Below are 24,913 nucleotides of genomic sequence, written 5' to 3'. Positions count from 1 at the left end.
AGGCTGGTGGCTCTGAATGTCCACGAGAAAATAAATAAGTGAATAAGTACCGCACAGTTTACGCCCCTCCCAATTTACTGGAATTGGTGCTGCCAGTCTTTTGAGTGGCGTATAATCACATGGAAGATGACGTATATGCCCAAATATGGGTTTTTCCGGGAACTCCTTCAGTTTAGCGACTGACAGCGGCGTTTACAATACAATAGCTTTTTATAGCAACTTTCGCCGTAATTCTTTAGATATTCAATCAGACATCTTTGCAGAACACTGTTTTTGTCTTATAGTGATTCTTGTTTAGGTTAATACTTAGCAAGTACTGTGTAGTTTAAATTTAATTGGTCACACTAAGCAATTCACGTGCTCTTTCGATGAGTAAATGAGAAAGTGGCTGGTGTTCCACTAAGGCGTGTATAAACTGAGGTTTCAGCACGTTCTGATGGAAGAGACCACATCAGAGCGCCATAAAGTGAAGGAATGCACGTCATGAATGAATTTAAATAGCTACACACCATTTGGCTCAATCACCCCCAACAGTAATAAAAGAGAAAATGATTCAGCTGAATGGTGTCAGGCAGTTAAATGTTGTTTCATGACCCCTCGTTCTCACCTCTTTGCAACCCACAAACTGTTCAGCAGCTGACTGTAGACATGCCATCTAATTTATTTTAAGAGGAAATATTTTAAAGGCACAGACCACAAACTTGAAGGTAGTCTGTGCTTTATCAGTAACCCGTTCTGAGACCAATTCCCTTTTACAGTGTTTACACGAACAATCTACGAACATCATACTTTACTTAAACTTAAAAGGATAGTTCACCCAAAAATGAAAATTCATAATTTACTCACCTCCTGCCATCCCAGATGTGTATGACTTTCTTTCTTCTGCAGAACACAAATGAAGATTTTTCAAAGAACATCTCTCTGATGGTCCTCACAATGCAAGTGAATGGTGGCAAGAACTGTGAAGGTCCAAAAAAGGACATAAAGGCAGCAGGTAAATATTTAAGTCCTTTTTTACTATCAATCTCCACCTTTGACAAGCCCCAACCAGTAGGTGGCTGAATGTGAAAGTCACTTCCACACCAGAATGTGGAAGCGAAAGTGTATATTTTCAGTAAAAAAGGACTTATATATTAAGACCTAATATTGATCCGTTTCTCACCTACACCCAGGGGCAGACTGGCCATAGGGAGAACCAGGACTTTTCCGGGTCTGCTGCGAAATGGGGCTGAACTGGTGGCGATAAGCTGAAACAGGCCGCCACGTTATGCCGAACAGACCGCAAAACGGTGCCACGATACGCCGAAGGGGCCGCAATATGTCCCCCCGCTCAAAAACTTTTCAGCCAGCGACACACGCTGGTTTCTATGTAAAATCCAAGGCTGAATTCTCTTCCCAGTCTGCCCCTGTCCACACCTATCATATCACTTTCTTAAGATTTGGACTTAACCACTGGAGTTGAATGAATTACTTTTATAGACAATTGATTAGACAATCATCCATGCGATTATCTAATCAGCCAATCGTGTGGCTGCAGTGCATAAAATCATGCATATAAGGGTCAGGAGCTTCAGTTAATGTTCACATCAACCATCAGAATGGGGAAAAAATATGATCTCAGTGATTTGGACCGTGGCATGATTGTTGGTGCCAGATGGGCTGGTTTGAGTATTTCTGTAACTGCTGATCTCCTGGGTTTTTCACTGAACAACAGTCTCTAGAATTTACTCCGAATGTTGCCAAAAACAAAAAACATCCAGTGAGCGGCAGTTCTGCAGATGGAAATGCCTTGTTGATAAGAGAGGTCAACAGAGAATGGCCAGACTGGTTCGAACTGACAAAGTCTACGGTAACTCAGATAACTGCTCTGTACAATTGTAGTGAGAAGAATAGCATCTCAGAATGCTATTCTGAGATGCGGATTGGCACTGTTTTGGTGGCACGAGGAAGACCTACACAATATTAGGCAGTTGGTTTTAATGTTGTGGCTTATCGGTGTATATTTAAGCAATATCACACAAGTAAGTGTGCAATATGGCCCTATATCAGCACTGCTGTGATTCGGCCGCAGGCCAAGTGCCATAGGTATTCACAGCAGTGCTGATTTAGGGCCATATAGCATTATTGTGAGTGTGATATTGCTTATATACAACAGTTCAATGAACAAGTACATTTAAAAAAATTAGGAAAAACTGAGTACAGTCACAAAAAACTACTTTCTTACATGACGGATCAGAATCTGCCGTTGCTGGTTCAAACCAAATGAGGCGTCCAAGCCTTCATTAGAAATTAAAAAAATTAATTTTAGAACTAAAATCATGGCTTGGGCTGTTTCTAACAAGTTATTTGAGAAACAAGGATGTGTGTGTGTGTATGTGTGTGTGTGAGAGAGAGAGAGTGGGCAAGCATTTTCGATCACCTGTTGATGATGCTGTAGTCTGTTAGTCAGCTTTCTGAAGATAATGTAATTTTGGTGAAATGCATCCTATTTTCTCAGTCAAAAAATAGCCATCCACGTGAGGATATTCCTCTCTATTGCGGTAGCTGATGCGCAAGAATCATTCACTATAGAAACCGCAATCTCCTTTGAACAGTATTTTCTCTCCAATGTGGAAAGTCCGTTAAGAGGTAAGCTCCTTGAGTTTGTGTAATTAATCAGTCTGTTGTGTCTCTCAGCTGTGATGAGCCTTAATGCTTAAGTTGTTAGTTTAAAGCTGTTTAAAGCTATTTCCTAGCTTTAGTAGTGTAGCAGTAATACGAGCGATCACATTTTGCTGTTGAACATAAACACTGAGTGATGCTGACTCACTTCATGTCACCAACTGGCTCATATTACACACAAAATGGTCTTTTGCCTCCAACTGCTGGCTAAAATATGTAATATTACAATATTAAATGTAAAGAGACAGATGGCTTTTAACACATCTGCACTGCTCTTACTCTTTAGTTTAGAACAGCACAAACACAAGCGGAGTGATAACATCAGTACTCATGGAACGTCTCTCGTCCAATCAGATTCAAAGACCGGAACTAACTGTTGTTGTATATATATATATATATTATATATAAACGTCTGCTCATTATCAGCATCATTATGAGTCATTTTTGTTCTGCTCAGCACTACAATGTACTCAGGACATTGATCTGTTTGTGTCCAAGGAAATACACCGTTTCTAAATATGAAATCACAAGGGTGACGGAGATATCATATCTTGCCCTTTCTGTGCTTGACATCCGTTGGTGTGATGTCACTGTTAACTCTGTTCTACTTTTCAAAAAAAAAAAATTTTTTTTTTTACTTTTCAAATGATATTTAGATATTAAGCTATATGTCAGATCTCTGCTGGCAAGATCTAGTTGTAACCAGAGCATTAGTGTGACATCAAGAGAATTATGACCTAAGCACTATGGAATGCTGTGATGACACCCCTTTTGCAACTCTCTGAAACATGCCTTGACATGCCGACAAGGTACATTTTACCCAGTGAGATAGGATGTTATGTGAAAGGGTTACTGATGCAAACAATGTGTAAGATGTTGAAGTTCTGGACACTGTTTTTAGCACTCCCCAATTCATGCATCCATACTGTAACAGGTTCGATGTGTGTTGTAAAGAGGAAGCAGGGAACATTGAAATCTCACACAGAAGGTATTTTATTATAACCAGCTCAGCACTCGCTTCTTAACTTAACGGTTTCAGGCAGACACACACACAGCACATCCATGTCTCTCTCTCCCCCCACTCTGATGTTCTCTTACTCTTTATAGCTCTCCCCAGCATTTCTGCAACAAGACACAGCTGTTAATCATAATTTGTGCGCCCAGGTGTGAACCCTTACCGCTCTCTCTCTCTCTCCGGATGAATGCTCAACCATGCCCCCACCTCAACCTCCACATACCCCCACCACCCAACTCAGACCAGGGAGCCATCCGGCCTGCCCCTCACTCCCCCCTACCCCCCATTTCTGGAGAGAAAGTCAGCAACAGCCATCTGCGTCCCCAGTCTGTGGAACTTAAAAGGCAATAAAGCCAGATGGGTGATCTGCACATTAGCATTCTTCATGCAGTGGAGACACTGGAGTGGTGAGTGGTCAGAACAGAGGGTGAAGGCCCACCCCAACAGATAGTATTGGAGGGTGAGAACGGCCCACTTGTTGGTGCTGTACTTAGTCTCTCTCAGCGACAGCTTACAACTAATGTACAGCACCGGCCGCTCCTCCTCCACCACCTGCAAGAGCACCGCCCCCAGCACCCCGTCCGAAGCGTCCGTCTGTAAAACAAATGGGAGAGAGAAATTAGGTGCATGTATAAGCGGCCTGCCGCAAAGTGCAACTTTCACCTGTGTAAGCGCCTGTTGACACTGCTCCGTCCACTGGACCGTGTCAGGAGCTTCCTTTCTTGTGAGATCAGTCAGCAGGCTGGTGATGTCTGAATAATTAGGCACAAACCTTCTATAGTAGCCAGCCAGTCCCAGGAACTGTCTCATCTCCTTTTTGGTCTTGGGTCTCGGGCAGGTCGCAATCACTGCGGTCTTATCAATTTGGGGACACACCTGCCCGTGACCCAAGTGGAACCCCAGATACCATACCTCCACCCATCCAATTGCGCACTTCTTGGGGTTTGCCGTGAGTTCCGCCCATCGCAATGACCTCAGAACAGTCCTCAGATGCTGCATGTGCTACTGCCAATCATTTCTGTATATAATGATGTCATCTGGATAGGCAGCGGGGTAAGCAGAGTGTGGACTGAGGACTCTGTCCATAAGGCACTGAAACGTAGCCGGGGCCCTGAACAAACCAAACGGAAGTGTCACGAATTGGTGTAAGCCAAACGGTGTGGAGAAGGCCATTTTCTCACAGGACATCGGCGTTAAGGGGATCTGCCAATAACCCTTTGTCAAATCCAGTGTCAAATAAAAGCGAGCTGTGCCCAACCAGTCGAGCAACTCATCAATACGAGGCATTGGATATGCGTCAAATTTAGACACTGCTTTGACTTTCCTATAATCCACACAGAACCAAACTGACCTGTCACTCTTAGGGACTAGAACGACCAGGCTGGACCAATCACTGTGGGATTCTTTTATTACTCCCATATCAAGCATTGCATCTAATTCTTCCCGAACCTCTTTGTCTTGTGCTCGGGAAGTCGGTAGGGACGACTATGTACCACTACCCCGGGCGTAGTCTCGATGTGAGAGGTGGTCCCCTCAAGTGACATGATTGGCTTTTAAGTTCACCTCCAGCCTGAGCTCCACCCTCTCTGGAACCACCATTGCCAGTGTCAAAGGGACAGCCTCCCTCCATAATTTCAGGAGGTTGAGATGTTATATTTGACGTGAGTCACCTCTATCTGTTCGCTTTACCTCATAATCAAGATCTCCTACTTGTCGTGTGACCTCAAAGGGCCGATGTTGGGAGTAATACCAGTACTTTGTCTCCCAGTGCAAATTCCCGTAGCCGAGTACCCCTATTATACAGTCAACTTTGACGTTCTTGAGCTTGGAGTAAATTGAGCTTGGAGTAAGTTCTCCTCTGTTAGTTGACCCAAAGTGTGGAGTTTTGCTCTAAGATCGAGAACGTACTGACATTCACGGCATGCCAAATATATCCTCGTTTGTCTGAGCATCCTGCATCACTCGATACAACCAATCAGTTATAAAATATGGATATGAGAGTGCAATGTCTGGCTGGTTGAAGGCATGTCTAAGGGTTTCGGGTCGCATCTGCTCCAGAGGGAAATCCTCTGCAGGGAATCCTCTAAGGGCTGGGGAAGCCGAGACTTCCCCCTCCCTTACGTCATCCTGATGTGGAGCTGACGTAGACGGCCCTGGCTCCGCTTTCACAACCAGCGCATCACAAACTACACGCCGAGACATGTTGTTGCAGGACCCATCCACACAAATTCCCCTCAGTAAAGCAGTAAATGCCAGCCAATTCGTACCCAAGATTAGTGGATGGGTGAGGCAGGGACTAACTGCCACCTCGTCTCTATGCTTTTTACCCCAGAATTTAATGATAAGGGTAACCAAAGGATAATCATGAACATCCCCGTGCATACACCGTACCTTCACCCTCCTATTTGTGCCCTATGCCTCGTTTTGAATCATAGATTTATGAATTGTGGTTTGATTACAACCAGAATCCTCCAATGCTTGATATGTAGCCCCCCCTTAATACTCACAGGTATTTTGCATGCTTCGGCTCGATCGTGGCAGCCTGTGGCAAATCAGGAACCCGGACCAACATTTCCAGTTCCATTACTGGACGTTGGTCCCCGAACCACACAGGGTTCCTGTGTCTCTGGCAGGCAGGCCCAGACATTACACCTGCACTCGCAGCAGTGGGTTCCACAACCTGGGGAGGAGAGAGGAGAGAGTAGAGCGAGAGGGGTTAGTGGCAGTTGGGCAGACCCCCGTAGCCGGGGCACCAGCTTCAGAGGGGGAATTCCCCTTTTCTGGGGCATAGGAATAGGGTGAGAGGAAGGAGTAGGATGGGGAAAAGGGACAGAGCGAGAGGGAGAGTGTGAGAGAGAGTGAGTGAGTGAAAGAGTGTGTGGGCTCTTCTTCCCTTTGGTAGGCCGACATATTGTCCTCAGCCAGTTTGACGGCCTCCTCCAGCAATGCCGGGCGGTGGCACTGGACCCACTCCGTCGTTCCCCTCGGTAGACGAGGGATAAACTGCTCCAGCACCACTAGAAAGACGACTTCCTCGGTGTCGCGGTCCTCAGCCAACAGCCATTTCCGACAGGTGTCACGAAGCTGTTGAGAGAACGCAAACGGGCGGGTGGGCGTGCTCGTCAAGCTTTAGCAAGCGAAATTGTTGTTGGTGATGCTCGGGGCTGTGGCTGACCCGCTGCAAGATGGTCTTCTTGAGGTCGTCATACACCAGGAGATTAGCGGTCAGCAGATGTTGAACTGCAAGTTGAGGTTCCCTGGACAACAGTGGAAGGTGCCTGGCTGCCCACTGGGCACGTGGCCACTTCCAGAGCTCGGCAGTTTTTTCAAACAAGTCTAGAAAGGCCTCTGGTTCATCTTCTGGCCCAACCCTCTTGAGGGCGACCAGAGGCACGGTGGTGGCTGTGTCCGGGGTCATGGTCGGGGCTTTCTCCTGGCATAGTACACTCCAGATCGCCTGCCAGTCCTCCGCTTGAGCCCAGAGAATCTCCTGGAAGCAACGGTCCTCATCTTCAAAAAGCTCAAGCAGGGCCTGATGTTGAGTATGTAGCACGTTGGCAAGGGACTGGAGGACTCCGGCCAGCGGCGAGGACTCCATATCGGCATATACATCCTCCAAACGATCCCGGGTTTCGGCACCAGTGTAACAGGTTTGATGTTTGTTGTAAGGAGGAAGTGGAGAATGTTGATATATATATAACACAGAAGGTATTTTATTATAACCAGCTCAGCACTGCTTCTTAATGTAATGGTTTCAGGCAGGCAGGCACGCGCGCACGCACACACACGCGCGCACGCACACACACAAATGATCCCATATATAACTGAAATCATATAATGAAACAAACATACAAGCACACAGCTGAAAACATGTTTTATGGCCCTTTTGACGTTATTTCATACTCACATTTGTATCGTTCAAACACAAACATATGAAACTATTTAAAATAAAAAAAAAAAAATAAAATAAAAAAAAACAGTGTACGAGACATCGGAAACACCATGTCTATAATAGCTTGTGTGGACCTAATGTTTTGACATACAAATCACAATAATGGTGACAACCAAAGACAATATATTAAGTATAAGATGAGCTCTGAGTAATCACAAAATGACAAATAACTGCAAGTTAAAACAAATACAATAACAGCAGCGTATATCAAATCTGCAAACTGTAAAGCTATGAGCAGTATAGTCATTTGAATAATTTATTCATACCGCAAAGCATTATTGGGAGCTGAAGTGCGGCTTGCTGAACAATGCTCACTCCTGATAAAAATGCAGAAAATAAGATTACTTTGTGGCTGTTTGAGCCACTGAAGCTTACTTTGTTTAAAGGAAACCAGAAACAGCGCTTGTCAAAGCATAGGGCTTTTCACTTTTTCTCAAGAACAGTCTGGGGAAGGAATTAAAACACTGCAGATATAAAGACGAAACAAACTCACACAGAAAGAAAATATGAGCAATTCATCTGCAAAATATCTGCAATATTCTACACTTTAAGAGGTATGTTTATTTTTTTTTACATACAGTATATTTATATTTGTTTATATTTATATAGGGCCTATGCACATATTCTGGCTAACTTTGTTTTCGGTGATTTAAAAAAAATAACATTTACACAATTATGTGAGTAATTGACATGAAATTCCTGCTGTGACACTTTCTAACTAAATCTAACTATTTTAAACAACATTTTATGATCTTGTATAACTATATATATAAATATATAATATATTATTATTATTATTATTATACTTGTTTCCACAACTTCATATTAACTATAAGACAATTGTTTATTTGCACTTCAAGAAAAAAGTTGAAAGGTGATTAAGATCTTTAAAAATTTTGAAGAAATGCTGACTTGTCACAGCACCTAAAATACACATTTCCCTTGAACTTTCATGTACATTTGAACCTAACATCTGTATGTTGGGAAAAAAGTTTTCTGACATGTTATTTGTCTGAGCTATAAAGTGATTATTTTTAGTGCATTCTTTAAAAAAGTTTTATATGTTTTAAAGTTGACAATTTTTGCACTGATTTTTTTTTTTAACACAAAAATTTAAAATTGAGCCGGAAAATGAAATCAATGAGCCGGTGTGTTATGGTGTGGTTTGTTGCGGGCCGGGTTTGGTGGGCCGCTCTGGGCCAGAATGTCCAGGACCACTTTTTAGTCCCAGTCCACTACTGTAGTATGCCTAAACTATTGGCAAAAAAGCAAAAGAAGAAAGACAAATAAGAAAAAGTATGCAACTTGTTGACAAGAACTTTAAAAAAATACATTATTTAATCTAATGATAACATGTATGTATTTCTTTATTTTCCCACTGTTTTCACTTGTATTTTACAGTTGTATTTTCACCGGTTGCCTCATAAAATAAGCGAGTACCTTTTTTGATTGTCCTGTCTTGAAGCCAATCAAAATGTAGAACTGCGGTTCGCGCAGTAGTGTTTTAACCAATGGGCTTTGATGTGTCTCGTCTCTGCCTCTGGCTGTGTCTCGTTTGGAAGGATGCGTCCTCCGGAGGTCGAGGCTGTCTCGTTTCAAAAAAATTTTTATTTATTTATTTATTTTTTTTTTTGTCTTTCTTTTTCTTATTTTGTATCTATTGTCAATGACTTTTATGTATATGCACTTACATTTATACAATTGTTAACCTTTTTTGCATTCCCAATAAAATAATAAAAAATAAAATAAAAAATGAAAAGAGACAGCCTCGATGACGTATGCGACCGACAAACGCGACCTCCGGAGGACGCATCCTTCCAAACGAGACACAAATATCTGCCACGCAGGCATATTTCCCATCAGCCAATGAAAAGCAAGCGAGGTGGGCGTAAGGGTGAAGGCGTACCTGTGAGTGTCAGCTAGCGCTTGAACTTATTTAAATAACAATATTTATACTTAACCCGTAATTGACTACTGGTCATTTGTATCCGTTTTAAAGTATTTGTATTTTATTCATTTCTACACCACATTTAAGATTAGTGTGCCATGTTTTGTCAGTCATCTTTCAGAGTAGCCACATAGCAAGCTAGTATGTTATTAGTTTGAGGCTGACATCAGATGCAACATAACCAGACCTACATAGCTTGGATTGCGAATTGCTCATCTTTCGGTGAAACTGATCAAATTATTTTTGGTATTCAAAGCAGGAAAGAAAATGGATTTCCAACACCAGGGATACCGGGCAAGTACGTACTGTATGAGAGAACTTCGCGAAAGATTGTTATGCTTGTTTGGGATACGTGGACAGCAGCATACTGTGCTTTAAAAGCCATACGCCTCAATTGACGAATCACGAGCAATTTGGCACCAAAATACATTGCAGTTTATAAAGCCACTCATTAGGTGCCAATAAATATTTTATTTTGTTGATTTCTTGGGTGCGGAGTGAAATCTTTGTGAAATCTTTTCACATGGTCCCAAGTATCTGGTCACATCTGACCAGATAAAACCCAAGTGTTATGATCTTATTATTTGTTACATATGAATAGTCATACATTTTACGTAAGAATTTTTCTAATTCAATGTTGCAAACAAAACTTAGCTGTACCAGTAATGTCTCTTTGGACCTTATAATACCTGAAACATCTGTTTTCTGAATGCAGCAAAACCCAGAGCCAGAGCATCTCCACCTACTGGGGGCCCGCTTCTTTTTGATGACACCAGTTCTGGGCCTCCGCTCATGAATAACCAGAACTACTATAGTTCAGGTTATGACATGGCTGCAGTACCAGCAGGAGGTCAAGAACCTGGAGTTAGCAACCTCTTTGGAGATCCAATGGCCAATGCTGCCATGATGTATGGCTCATCACTTGCCAATCAAGGCAAGGATATTGTGAACAAAGAGGTGAGATGTGACGTTTGCCTTGTTGAAGATGTACACAGAGATACACCGATCAGCCACAACATTAAAACCACCTGCCTAATATCATATAGGTCCCCCTCGTGCCGCCAAAACAGCTCTGACCCGTCGAGGCATGGACTCCACAAGACCTCTGAAGGTGTCCTGTGGTATCTGGCACCAGATGTTAGGAGCAGATCCTGTAAGTCCTGTAAGTTGTGAAGTGGGGCCTCCATGGATCTGACTTGTTGGTCCAGCACATCCCATAGATGCTCAATCGGATTGAGATCTGGGGAATTTGGAGGCCAAGTCAACACCTTGAACTATTTGTCATGTTTCTCAAACCATTCCTGAACAATTTGTGGCAAGGCGCATTATTCTGCTGAAAGAGGCCGCTGCCATCAGGGTCAAAGTAACATCCACATGAATGCCAGGACCCAAGGTTTCCCAGCAGAACATTGCCCGGAGCATCACACTGCCTCCGCCGTCCTGCCTTCTTCCCATAGCGCATCCTGCTGCCATCTCTTCCCAAGGTTAATGACGCACACGCACCTGGCCATCCACATGATCTAAAAGAAAACGGAATTCATCAGACCAGGCCACCTTCTTCCATTGCTACGTGGTCCAGTTCTGACACTCACATGCCCATTGTAGGCACTTTCGGTGGTGGACAGGGGTCAGCATGGGCTCTCTGACTGATCTAAGACTACGCAGCCCCATACACAGCAAGCTGCGGTGCACTGTGTGTTCTGACACCTTTCTGTCATGGCCAGCATTACGTTTTTCAGCAATTTGCTATAGTAGCTCTTCTGTGGGATTGGACCAGACAGGCTAGCCTTTAAGCCTTGGGCGCCCATGACCCTGTCGCCGGTTAACCTGTTGTCCTTCCTTGGACCACATTTGGTAGGTACTAACCACTGCATACCGGGAACACCCCACAAGACCTGCCATTTTGGAGATGCTCTGACCCAGTCGTCTAGCCATCACAAATTGTCCCTTGCCAAAGTTGCTCAGATCCTTACGCTTGCCCATTTTTCCGAGACTTATATCCCTGTAGAACAAAAATGGGCTTTTCCCAATCAGTGGGTGTTTTTAAACCATTGAGATTCCCTACTTTCATTGGTTAGTTAAGAAACTCCCATCCTGGTTTGGAAATGCCCACTGATTTCTACACTGAGATTCCCTACCTTCATTGGTTAGTTTAGAAACGCCCATCCTGGTTTGAAAACGCCCACAGATTTGAAAAAACCCATTACTGTTCTGCAGAGACCTATACTTAATTTTTCCTGCTTCCAACACATGAAATTCAAGAACTGACTGTTCACTTGCTGCCTAATATATCCCATCCCTTGACAGGTGCCATTGTAACGAGATAATCAATGTTATTCACCTGTCAGTGGTTTACTGTTGTGGCTGATCAGTGTATGTTGTTTTAAAAGTGTGGACAAATTGGACAGTAGTGTGGCAGAGATGGCCCCACTAAAAAAAAAAAATCATTTATGTATTGCAATTGGGTTCAGTTTTGATAAAAGTTCACTTTTAAATTGATTTTACTCACCCTGTCCACTGTGTAATCTGTTCTGCAGATTAGCCGATTCATGTCAGTGAACAAACTGAAGTATTTCTTTGCAGTTGATTCCAAATATGTTGTGAAGAAACTGATGATTCTTATGTTCCCATACACACATCAGGTAAGCTATTTATTCTTGAATCAAAGAGATTTTTTTAATTTGATTTTAATAAGCACAAATTATTTAATTTTTTTAATTAAATTTTATGTACTGTACATAAAGTATAATTGAATCAATTTCAGTATCTGGGGGTGTATTACAGAAAGATCCTAAATTTGAATCCTGTCTCATCTGCCTGGTAACCATGGCAATTTCAGTTAGAATCTCATTTAGGACTAACATTTCCTGGGCTTATCTTAAAAGTGCACTCAGTAATTGTTTCCCCATTAAAAAGTTTTACTGCTAAAGAAATTAATTGTAATTTTAAACATACCGTATGTATAAAATCATGACCACTCACATGAGGTGAGGACTCTAGTCATATCAGTAACCTTATAAAAGCTGTTTATTCTACATGGGGCAGGGGCGCCCTCATGGGGGCTGATATTTTAGAATCACATGACCAACTGAATACTACTCAATCTCAGTAACCGTCTTGTTATTGGACACTTTCACTCTTGGATTAAATTAATCATGGCTGATAGTGAATTTCTACAGTGGCATCTGTAACTGAAAACGATTGATTTTGAATGATGCTGCATTCACACCGCTAGGTGTCACTGTAAGTCCTAGATGACACAAGCAAAAAGTTACTGAGTGCACCTTTAATTACAGGATATGCTTCTGTAATGTTTACCATAAACCGTAAATAAAACAGTAAAATGTCAAATTTGTCTTCCATCATCCACACACACACTGGCGGACAAAAGTATGGAATAATGTACAGATTTTGCTCTTATGGAAAGAAATTGGTACTTTTATTCACCAAAGTGGCATTCAGCTGATCACAATGTGCAGTCAGGACATTAATAACACGAAAAATTACTATTACGATTTATTTTTATTTTTTTTCAGAACTTCTTAAACTACTTCAAAGAGTTCTCATCAAAAAATCCTCCATGTGCAGCAATGACAGCTTTGCAGATACTTGGCATTCTAGCTGTCAGTTTATCCAGATACTCAGGTGACATTTCACCCCACGCTTCCTGTAGCACTTGCTCTAAATGTGGCTGTTTTATTCGGGCAATTCTCATGCACCTTACAGTCTAGCTGATCCCACAAAAGCTCAATGGGGTTAAGATCCATAACACTCTTTTCCAATTATCTGTTGTCCAATGTCTGTTGCTTTGCCCACTCTAACCTTTTCTTTTTGTATTTCTGTTTCAAAAGTGGCTTTTTCTTTGCAATTCTTCCCATAAGGCCTGCACCCCTGAGTCTTCTCTTTACTGTTGTACATGAAACTGGTGTTGAACAGGTAGAATTCAATGAAGCTGTCAGCTGAGGACATGTGAGGCATCTATTTCTCAAACTAGTGACTCTGATGTACTTATCCTCTTGTTTAGTTGTACATCTGGCCTTCCACATCTCTTTCTGTCCTTGTTAGAGCCAGTTGTCGTTTGTCTTTGAAGACTGTAGTGTACACCTTTGTAAACTCTTCAGTTTTTTTGGCAATTTCAAGCATTGTATAGCCTTCATTCCTCAAAACAATGATTGACTGATGAGTTTCTAGAGAAAGCTGTTTCTTTTTTGCCATTTTTGGCCTAATATTGACTTTAAGACATGCCAGTCTATTGCATACTTTGGCAACTCAAAAACAAACATGTTAAGCTTCATTTAATAAACCAAATAGCTTTCAACTGTGTTTGATATAATGGCAAGTGATTTTCTAGTACCAAACTAACAATTCAGCATGTTTACTCAAGGATAAGGTGTTGGAGTGATGAGCTGCTGGAAATGGGGCCTGTCTAGATTTGATCAAATATGACTTTTTTCAAATAGTGATGGTGCTGTTTCTTACATCAGTAATGTCCTCACTATACTTTGTGATCAGTTGAATGCCACTTTGGTAAATTAAAGTACCAATTTCCTTCTGAAACAGCAAAATCTGTACATTGTTCCAAACTTTTGGCCGCCAGTGTGTTTTCAGATAATTTACTACTCTATTGCAGAAATTCTGGAAATGCACAAGACACACTTTGACTAGATATAGACTGTTTCAAGGTACTGTAGTCATACTATTTATTTAATTTTTGTTACATTTCGTTCTGATGTCAGGACTGGGAGGTACGTTACCATAGAGACACTCCTCTCACACCACGCCATGATGTCAATGCTCCAGATCTTTACATACCAAGTAACTTTTTTTTTATTTTTTATCTTTATGCAAAACATGACAAATTGCTGATTCAAACTTGGTTTTAATACAGTACCAATAATATCATCTTTGTGTCTTGTACTATGTTTAGTTTTCAGAGTTTTGCTAAATTTGAAGTCTTGTTACTAGTATTAATTTACTAGTATTAACGATCAAAATGTTCTATGTTTGTTTTAATCTAGCAATGGCTTTTATCACCTATATTTTACTGGCTGGAATGGCTTTAGGCATTCAGAAACGGTAAGTGATTTCATAGTAGAAACACACTGATAGAATGCACATTATGTGTCTATTTTATGCATGCCGGAGTACTCTGAACATCCTGCAGGATTAGTATAAAAATAGATATAAAAAGTTATTAAACTAGCTCAAAACATTCAATTACTTTGATAGGACCCATAGTAATCTCTTAAAGCTACACTAGTAACTTTTTTTTTTTTTTTTTTTGTTAAATTAATGAGTGCAACAAAAATCCATCTTCCAAACCATGTCTTTACCCAAATACACTTTGATAAATCTATAATAATGATTTACTGTATATTTTAGAGCTGTTGGAACGGATTTTGCGGGAAATTGCATACATACGTCATTCGCCCATGCAAGTTGATATCATATCCGTACTGTAGCGCGTGTGTGGGAGTAGCGTGAAGCTGAAAGTTTGTTGTCACAATGAACAAGAAAAATTGTTCTGTCAAAATAACAAAACTCCAAGGAATCACTTTGTAAAAACAAAGAAACCCCTAACAGAGCAGAGTCTACAAGCAAAAAGGGAAAGTGACAGAGTCCGTAATAAAACCCAAATCAAAATCGGCTTGGCTTTTCAGAGGTGGCGACCACTCGGAGATCTGAAAGGATTTAAAAGCGACCCAGAGATGGCTTTTTTCTTACTCAACAGGTAAGATATTTTATTGATATGGTTTATGTATAGTTGTGTAATCACACACATACAGACGTGTGTGTGTAGTGAAATACAATAATTATACTGTAATCAATGCAGAACATTTCACTTGCTAGCACACGTGTGTATTTTTCTTTATAACAGCAATAATTTATATAAATAAACCCTTTAGTCCTAGGCTTGCCAAGGACATGTGAGTCTTGAAATTATGTTGACCACTGGTTGGTAACAATGACAATCTATAAATAAGCAACTACCATGGTCTGTTTGGCCAGTATATCCTGCGGTTATAAAAACTTTACAAATTTTGACCTTATCAGACTAACAGTCGTTATATCTAATGTTAACGAACGTTTGCCTAACTTTTGTAACATAATTTATTTCAAAACAATGTTTCCAATAAGTCAAAAAAGCAGCATAAGATATGGCACTTATCTGCTCAGATTACATGTTTCCGTCTTTTCCTTTCTATCGTTATTTATTTGTCCATTCGCTCTGATAAGATGTCCCGTATCCATGTGTACACCAGTGCCTCAAACCACATTCATCCGTGCAGAGGAGCAGAGCTGAAGCATGACTTGCGTCATTACCAAAACAATGTTCTTTCACAAGACACATGCAGTTTTATTTTTTAAACGCTTGAGGGCCAAAAGTTACATAGTGTAGCTTTAACTAAAGGGGATGAACAAATTGGTGCATAGCATGTGGAGGAACCTTGTTCATAAGGGTAACTTTCAACTTTCTTACAACATTGCAACATTCTTAACAATGCTGTTGCCATTATGTTTGTAAATATCTTATATGAAAGCATAATTTCTCTGTTTTAATTTCTCCACATTGTCAGGTTCAGTCCAGAGGTTCTGGGTTTGTGTGCCAGCACGGCTTTGGTTTGGATCATTATTGAGGTTCTTGCCATGCTGCTCAGTCTTTACTTGCTCACAGTGCACACAGACCTATCAACATTTGACCTTATTGCATACAGTGGATACAAATATGTTGGGTATGTTTCTGTTCCGCAAAGTCTCTATTGTCCTAACAATAGACCTATATTTGTTCCATTGTTCCATGTTGATCAGAGTTTTTTTTCTAACCTGCATCAACGATGATGAATGGAAAGACATTTTGTTAATAACTTACTTTTTCTATTGATTAGGACACTACGAAAGAGCTGTGTTTATATTTAAAGGGATAAAAAAGTAAAATTCTCATTTACTCACCCTCATGCCATCCCAGATGTGTCTGACTTTATTTCTTCTGCAGAACACAAAGATTTTTAGAAGAATATCTCAGCTCTGTTGGCCCATTCAATGCAAGTGAATGGTGGCACTTATTACATTGCTTCGAAAGACATGGAATATAACCAATGGAGTTGGATGGATTATTTTATGCTGCCTTTATGTATGATTTGGTGCTTCAAAGTTTTGGCCACCATTCACTTGCAATGAATGGGCCAACGGAGCTGAGATATTCTTCTAAAAATCTTTGTGTTCTGCTGAAGAATAAAAGTCATACAAATGTGGGATGGCATGAGGGTGAGTAAATGATGAGAGACTTGTAATTTTTGGCTGAACTATCCCTTCAAGTCTTTTTATACAGATTTAAACATTGTTAAAAAAAAAATCACTTTTTCCTGTCTTTTTAGGATGATTTTCACATTGTTGTGTGGATTGCTCTTTGGCAGTGACGGCTACTTTGTTGCTCTTGCTTGGTCATCTTGTGCCCTCATGTTTTTTATTGTGAGTATTAGAAATGTGTTTTGTATGCATTTAAGTCTTTCATTCTATTTTAGACTTTTGAAGCTGTCCAAAGGGGGAAGTGTTTGAAGTGTTCTTTTTTTTCCACTGTTACATTGGTATCATTACAGACCAAAGCAGCAGATGCTTAACTTCTTTTACCAGACAGATAAATAAATTCTGCTTTCATGTTTTAGAAATGAATGGAGAACAAAATAATGTCAAACTGAAATAATTAACATGAAATTCAAATGTTCCAATGTGTTTTTTCCAGGTTCGCTCTCTAAAAATGAAGATCCTGTCTTCAATCTCGGCAGACTCTGTGGGTGCAGGAGCGAGTGCCAAGCCTCGCCTTCGCTTGTACGTTACCGTGGCTTCTGCTGCCTTTCAGCCAATCATCATTTACTGGCTCACCTCTCATTTGGTCAGATGACCTACAGTGTATTTATACTTGGAGGAAAATAACTTTTAAAATGACATGTAATGCAGTGCTGGACCCAGGTGGCTGCAACTCTTGAAATTTTGGCATTGGTACAGAAAAAAGTGACTTAATACACATGAGATTGTGTTTGGCGTGGAGGACTTGCTTGATCTGTTTTAAACAAACTCTTTTAATATTGACTCTCTGCGTAGTCACCTGCAGATCAAATGTTGAATATAATTAAAACTTTTTACAGGATTTTGTTTTTCTGCCAAAATTGGAAAGTAACTGGTGGCTTGTTTGACTGCTCTTGTGTTTTCACCATGCTGCTTTAGTGTCACAAAATACAGACTTTTAAGAGGCATGCTAATTTATCTGCCCTGTGATGTGATTCTTTTGTGATGTAAAATTGGTGAACACATGATCAACTCAAGTGTCCTTTTCTGGTTATCTGTGCATGAACAGCCATGCTTTCTTCTTTATAGCAAAATAAATTCCACAATTTAGAATTTTAAGGTGTGTACTGGTGCTGTGTTGTAATCATTTTTTAAAAAATACTTGATTTTGGCCTGATACTTACAAAAATATGTTGTTGGAAAAGATCTAGTGCAACATATACAGGGACAGTCCCCATGGAGCAACCTGAGATTAGATGCCTTGTTCATGGCAAGGGCACAATGGTCATAGTTCCTGAACTGCTTCTTAGTGTGTTTGAACCTGCAACTCTTTTCTTTTTCACCACTCCAAACAACAAAGATAGCTACATAGAATAGAGTACAAAATCCATTTTATCCAAGTCCATTGTACTTATTTGTATGTTTTTGTGTGGGTAGAGTTGTTGAGACCTTATTCACGCTAGTGCCATCTTTGATTTTTAATGGGAATGACAACGAGGCTGTGAGGGATAGACTTACAGTCTCTTCTGTGCTGCAGTTTAGATTTTTTGGATCGTTCCGCGGACAAAACATTGATAACATTCCTGTCCAAGTACATTCGGTATACAAAGAACTCCAGACAACATGAGTTGTGGGAAATCAGATGTGATCTAGGAGCTTAATACAACTTTATACCATTCATGCCATTGAAGAGACTGTAAGTCTGTCCCTCACAGCCTTGTCATTCCCATTAAAAATCAAACATGGTTCTATAGTGTGAATAAGGTCTATACAGGCTTTTTTCACACAGTTACCCAAAACTATTCCACATTCAATGTATCCAAAGTATTCAGAATTTAATAAAATGTATATCAACTATTTTAAAATGGAAATTACTAATAAAATTGTATCAGAGTTAATTTTCCTTGAAAAAATAAGTAGTTTTACACACACTCACCAAAAAACAAACAAACAACAACAAAAACATCTAGATTTCACCTGGGTTGATTTTCACCCACATGCATTTGGGGGGTGAAGTTACCTATGAGTTCTCGGGTTAATGGGATGTTCAAATGGGCCAAGACTGTTCAAACTCTCACTGTCAAAAAAAAAAAAAAAAAAAAATCCAATGTTAACAAGGGCTGTAGTCTGCTTTAACTGCCACTCTTTTTCTTTCTTTCTTTCTGTAATTTTTAATATCTGTAACTGCATTTTCACTAGTAGAATTGAACAATGATCTGTCATTCACTCCTGTTCACTCCATGCAATTACATATATATTTATATATGAGCAAAAATGTTATTTTTGCTAATAGCCTAATAATTACTTTGTTACTAGTGCAGAAGTCCATTCCTGATATCAATAACTGAATTAGTGAAAATGCTAATTTCTGAAATCTCTAGTTAAATTTCAACATGTTAGATTCGGTATTTCAGATATCTGGAAATGTATAGATTTAAAATTCAGAAAACCAAATTATATATTCAATGCATGATATAGCCTATGCATATACATGAAACTGACCAGTTTGCTAAAACACACGTTATGTTGTTGTACAGGTTTTTGTATCATGACTGCATTTAGGATCTTTAAACACTGGGGCGAATTGCTGCAGGTATGTGCAAAGAACATGAGAAGCTTTTTCGAAATGTTAGAACGAGCGGTCAGCATTCAGGCTGGTTCTAAAGTTAAAAGCAAACCCAATTCAACACAACGACTGAGCGCTGAGTGTCTCTTTAAGGCGCGCCGGCTGCAAAGCGTCCTTCTGGTTTCCAAGGAAACGTGGGAAAGGACCGAACACAGACAGGGACGGGGGACAGGGACAGTGCTGTGCATAGCACTTTCTTTTACATAGATTTTAGCAGTGGTCCCAAATCTTAACATTTATAAGAGCAAAGCGTTGGAGTTTGATTGCTGTAAATCGATACCTACCTTTTTAGGTAAGTTTTTTGTGCTTCTTTCGCTCTTTTGTCATAAAAGGTTCACGCGAGAATGAATGCGTGGGTAATTATTCTAAATGTAACTTAATATTCTTGCGCCATTTTCTCAGGTGTATAGCCCATGTGGCTTAGCTTTCTGTGTACGTTAGGTGCTAGAACAGTCGAACTAATTTTTTCTTTCATTTGGCTTATTAATATTTCGCAAAAGTTAACAGCAAGATTTGCATATTACCCATTTCATGTGTTTGTTTTGCACTAATTGAATAGCCGTGTAATGTATTGGCTGGCTAGCTTGCTCAATCATTTACTAAGTAGTGCACTTAGTATTCAAAATTAGGAAATAAATGTGACTTCAGTGCAAGGGTACTGAGTTTTTTCAGTCCTCTTTCCTTATCTTACTACCTTTAAGCTTTTATTCATTTTAGTGAGATATTAATCACGATACGATATTATTGCGATTGTAAACTACGATATATTGCGATATTTCACTCAGTGTTTCTCATTCGTCTGCATCGGACCTAAGAGAACTGTTTCCAAATCACCTAATGCATTGTTAAATTTATATAAAAGTGCCAGGTTATTTCCCTAATATCTATGTACAATGCAAAGCCATAAGCATATAAGACTATAATGGCTCCTTATTTCTGTGGTTAGGTCACTGTAGCTAGTCTTTCTAAAAATTAATTATAGTATTTATGAATACAATAGTAGCCTAAATACAGTTTCAATACACAAAAGTATAATAGATTTCACCTAGTTAGCCAATTTTATATGATACTAACATTTTTATCAAAATACCTCTGTTAATGAGCTGTAAAATCATTATCAATTTTAGTAAGGGAGGTTAATGTGTAAAGCTCCTTCTAAGGGACTGTTGTTGAATTCCTAGATCGATTTGGCAAAAGTGTTTCCCATCACCATAATATTATAACACCATAAAATTTGCCGTGCAAATATCCATACAATATCATGAGGAAAAATATCACTATACTTCAACATATCAATATTTGTTTCCCACCTCTATTTCACATGTATTTCTCCAATTCAACAGGTGAATGTGTGGGTCTCTACCCTGCAGCTGGGAGACAGATGGAGAAAGACACACAAGCACTGCCTACCCATTCTCCTCTACATTCCTCTAGAAATAATTCCGAAGCTCTGTCTCTATCCCCCTCTCTTCCACAGCCCTCTGCTGTTCTGCCTGCATCCCTCCCTCTCTCCCCAACCACTCACTCTCCTTCCACCCCAGCCTCCTGTCTACACTTCTCATCTACCCCTCAGGTTTCTGGGGGGTCACACTGCCTTAGTCCCGCCACAGCATCTGAGCAGGATGACCTGACTTGCCTCAGCTGGCTGCATCAAAGAGGGAATCTTTTGCCCCTGCAGCCCCTGCCCAGAATCACCACACTGCCCCAGACATTAGAACTCATCCCTGCCCAGCCACTGCCTTCCTACCCTGCTAAGCCCCCATACTCTTTCAGCAGTCTCATCTTTATGGCAATAGAAGACTCCCCAGAAAAGAGACTACCCGTGAAAGGTATTTATGAGTGGATTGTCAACAACTTCCCCTACTACAGAGAGGCTCCGGGTGGCTGGAGGAACTCTGTTCGACACAATCTGTCCTTGAGCAAGAGCTTCCAACGAATGCATCGTGACAGGAGTCAAGTGCGTCAGCCCTCTGTATTTCCAATCACTTTTGTTAAAGCGATAGTTCACCCTAGGTGAACATTCTGTCACCATTTAATCACCCTCATGTTGTTCCAAACCTGTATGATTTTCTTGCTTTTGTGGAACACAAAAGGAGATGTTAGGAAGAATTTCAGTACAAATTCTGCATAATATAAATGAAAAAAGTTAAATGCATTTGGAACAACATGAGGATGAGTAAATTATGACAGAATTTTCGTTTTTGGATGGACCATCCCTTTGATGTGTACTTAAATTTGTTTGACTTTTCTGATCTCTAGTCTGTATAACTTAATTTAACGAAATATTGTTATGTTTTGTGTAATAGTCTGTTGGAAAGGGCTCATTATGGCGTGTCTGTCCAGAGTGTCGGCCAGCTCTTCTGGAGGTTCTTAGAAAAACACATTATTGTCATCGTACCAACAGCAACTTGTTGAAAAATCCTGTTTTGTGAGTTTGATTTGCTTTGCTTTTGCTTAATAGACCATCTGTATGGACTTTTCTGGGTTCAATACAAGTTAAGCTCAGTCGACAGCATTTGTGGCATAATTTCCACACACACACACACACAAAAACCTCATACCTCTTTTTTTAAAAAAAGAAGAAACTAATATCATGTTTACAGTGAGGCACTTAAAAAAGAAGTGAATATGGCCAATTTTAAGGTTTAAAGGCAGAAATGTGAAGCTTACAATTTTATAAAATTACTTACATTAATCCTTCTGTTAAAACTTTTGTATTATTGTATTACTTGAGCTGTGAAGTTGTTTAATTCTTTGTTTTTCGGTTATTTTTGGGTTTTAGGGTTTAGAGCAACGATGTTGTAAAATTCGATATATTGTAACTTCACAAAAAAGGTTAGTAAGCGATTCTATTACACTTAAATCATATTAACATGCATAACATTTTTTGCCAAACTTTGGAAATAGTGAGATTTTTAACGTTTACAGATTTACTTCCATTGTAAGTGCCTCACTGTAACCCAGATTTTTGCTTTTTTTTTTTTTTAAGTGACATGTCAAAATAAAAATTTGTGGTAATCCACATTATGCCACAATGCTGTCGATTAAGCTCAACTTGTTTTGATAATGGTGATGTATGATACTGTCACACAAGCTTATCTGACCTGCATTCTGAACAGGTTGGAGGCAGCTGATAATGTAGAAAACATCATGAATGAGACTATGGAAATATCAGGTCAGTCGCACCACTTTTACCTGAACTCTAATAAAAGTCTATTAACTATTTATATTCTTTGAAATTATTCAAAAGTAAAATAATAGTGCTTAGAGAACTCAAGTGACTCAAGAGTCCAGGGGGCATTAGATTAGATAGAACTATAGTTTACAAAATAATATTTAGCATTCTATGAACTTCTCTCACATGCAGTTTTCTCCCTGAACTGTTTGCTAGCCTTCTTTCACTTTTTCTAGAGCCGGTATGTTTGTGAACTGTTGTCTTGGTAACAACCCGACACTACCCTAGCAACCTATAGCCACAGTGACATGATGGCTGGCCTATTTATGTCAGGCTGTTTTATTACAGGGTCACTAAAGAAGTCTCGCATAACATCTGCTTAGCTCTCTTCTAACGCACAGATCTTTCACAGTATAGTACTACTTAAATAATAATGCAATAGTTTTTTTGTGAATGAAAGAAAATATTATGCAACTATGAGTTCTGAGAGAAGAGAGTTATAACTATAACGGTAAGTGAATGCGTGGCATTCCTTTTCAATTCTGGACTGGGTCCCATGAAATTCGGACCTTTTTCATTGTGGTTCTGTATGGAACAATTCTCTTAATTCCATTTCATAAACAATTCCTCTTCATTTTTCTTCAGATCTCGATTCTCTGTGTTCAAACCCACCATGCTTTTTGTCACCTGATCACGAGGAGCTAGTCACCATGGAGTCTGTAGAACTTACAGAGATTGCAGGAGAGGACTCAGAGAAAGATCCATTGGCAGACAGTGGTTACATTGAGTTACACTATTATCAATATCAGCAGTATCAGTACCTGGTTCTTCCAGGAGACACTGAAATAGACCTAGAGACGGTTGAGATACTGCAGCTTGATGCAGAGGCTCAGGAGGCTGCAGGATCACTGCTTGACCTTGCAGGAGGCAACCACTGATAGATGGTACCTGTGTGCTATGTACAAGCAAGGAGGGTTAAAAGGGAGATGGGACCACTGTTGAAAACTCTTGAAAACCCTTGGCTTTATGTACTATTGTCACTTTATAACTGCCTGAACTATTACTTACTGTTATAAAAGGTGCAACATAAGCAATTCCAAATAATGTAATGATTTGAAAAGACATTTGTAGGGACTGACAGCACTGTGCGTTTATCCTTGCTATTAGTGTATTGTAGCTAACTTTTGTTTAACAGCATTTGCCAAATGGCCGTTTTTTTTTTTGTTTTTTTGTCAGAAAGAACAAAAATGTTGTTTATTGTCTGAGTTGACATGTAGTATTTAATGCACTTCCATGCCATTGTTCATTGAGTTCCTCTCATCAAGAATCTTCATCTAAAGATTTGTTGTATTCTCAAATTAGAAGAAGAAAGTTATACTGTTCTTTTGAAAGAAAACGTTTTTTTTTTTTACACCAAAATATGGTTCAAAATTATGAACATATTCAAGTATTATTGAGACAAACTGCCAGCTGTTCTTCAGGGTTTACGGAAATATTGATATCGAACCCTTATTTCTTCCTGATTATTGTCTGAAGTAATTTGTTTTCTGTGTAATATAATGCATGCTACCCTTTGCTTTATTAATGTGTTGTTGTTTTTTTTTTAGTACCTATGTTTAACAGGTTGACACTACATCACACTCTTACCCCCATTCTCTTCATGTGTAATTCATTTAGCAATAAAGTACTAAAATGTTATTATGATATCTTTTCCTTATGTAATAGTCAATGATAAAACTCATTTTAATTATCAAGCTCTCTGTAGCATGTTGATTTCAGAAGTGAGATCACACATATAACGTAAATCTGGGAGTGAACCAGTGACATCACGCATGATTTCAATAATGACAATCACACATCTTAACCTTTAAATAATTGTTGATCTACAATGTTCTCCCCCATTATTGTTCACTTGCAATTTTTGAGAAAAAAGGCAGGTGAAATGCATAAAAAGGCACATAAATGTATTCTTTGTAAATGTAACCATTCTATTCTCCACCTAATGAAATATATTTTTTAATTTAACCATGCATAGACAAATATACTTTTGAAATGAAATATTTTCTTATAGTTTTAGGATATAGGAACAGCTTCAAACTAAAATGTTTTTTTTTTTTTTTTTACAAATGTTTAATCTGCAAGTTGAAGGTACACATGTGTAGGTAAAGCTCTGCAGACTCTTGAAGCTGAGTGATTCCATTAATGTGACTTTTAGGCCCTTCGTGACATGAAAACGTAACAACGTTCTGTCA

At 39.6% G+C, this 24,913-nt stretch overlaps 2 protein-coding genes across 3 annotated transcripts; both read left to right on the top strand.

Annotated features, from left to right (window-relative positions):
• Positions 1-9,466: 9,466 nt before the first annotated feature.
• LOC127417771 (protein YIF1A) lies at positions 9,467-17,979 on the top strand. 2 transcript variants are annotated; one of them, XM_051657986.1, is made up of 9 exons: positions 9,467-9,536; positions 9,836-9,874; positions 10,292-10,533; positions 12,114-12,218; positions 14,313-14,391; positions 14,595-14,652; positions 16,155-16,310; positions 16,953-17,046; positions 17,318-17,979. In XM_051657986.1, the coding sequence occupies exons 2-9, from the start codon at positions 9,844-9,846 to the stop codon at positions 17,474-17,476; spliced, it is 924 nt and encodes a 307-aa protein (XP_051513946.1). In that variant the 5' UTR covers positions 9,467-9,536; positions 9,836-9,843; the 3' UTR covers positions 17,477-17,979. The 2 variants fall into 2 exon arrangements, with proteins under 2 accessions (XP_051513946.1, XP_051513947.1); XM_051657987.1 differs by having other exon boundaries at positions 9,497-9,536; positions 9,833-9,874.
• Positions 17,980-19,655: 1,676 nt separating this feature from the next.
• Positions 19,656-24,307, top strand: LOC127417935 (forkhead box protein N2-like). Its single transcript, XM_051658213.1, has 5 exons — positions 19,656-19,778; positions 20,830-21,443; positions 21,793-21,914; positions 22,606-22,661; positions 23,307-24,307. The coding sequence occupies exons 2-5, from the start codon at positions 20,868-20,870 to the stop codon at positions 23,597-23,599; spliced, it is 1,047 nt and encodes a 348-aa protein (XP_051514173.1). The 5' UTR covers positions 19,656-19,778; positions 20,830-20,867; the 3' UTR covers positions 23,600-24,307.
• Positions 24,308-24,913: the final 606 nt, after the last annotated feature.

Source organism: Myxocyprinus asiaticus, chromosome 27 (assembly GCF_019703515.2).
Source record: "Myxocyprinus asiaticus isolate MX2 ecotype Aquarium Trade chromosome 27, UBuf_Myxa_2, whole genome shotgun sequence".
NCBI lineage: Eukaryota > Metazoa > Chordata > Actinopteri > Cypriniformes > Catostomidae > Myxocyprinus > Myxocyprinus asiaticus.
The sequence above is the reverse complement of the archived record's forward strand: the minus strand, read 5'-3'. Positions and strand labels throughout refer to the sequence as shown.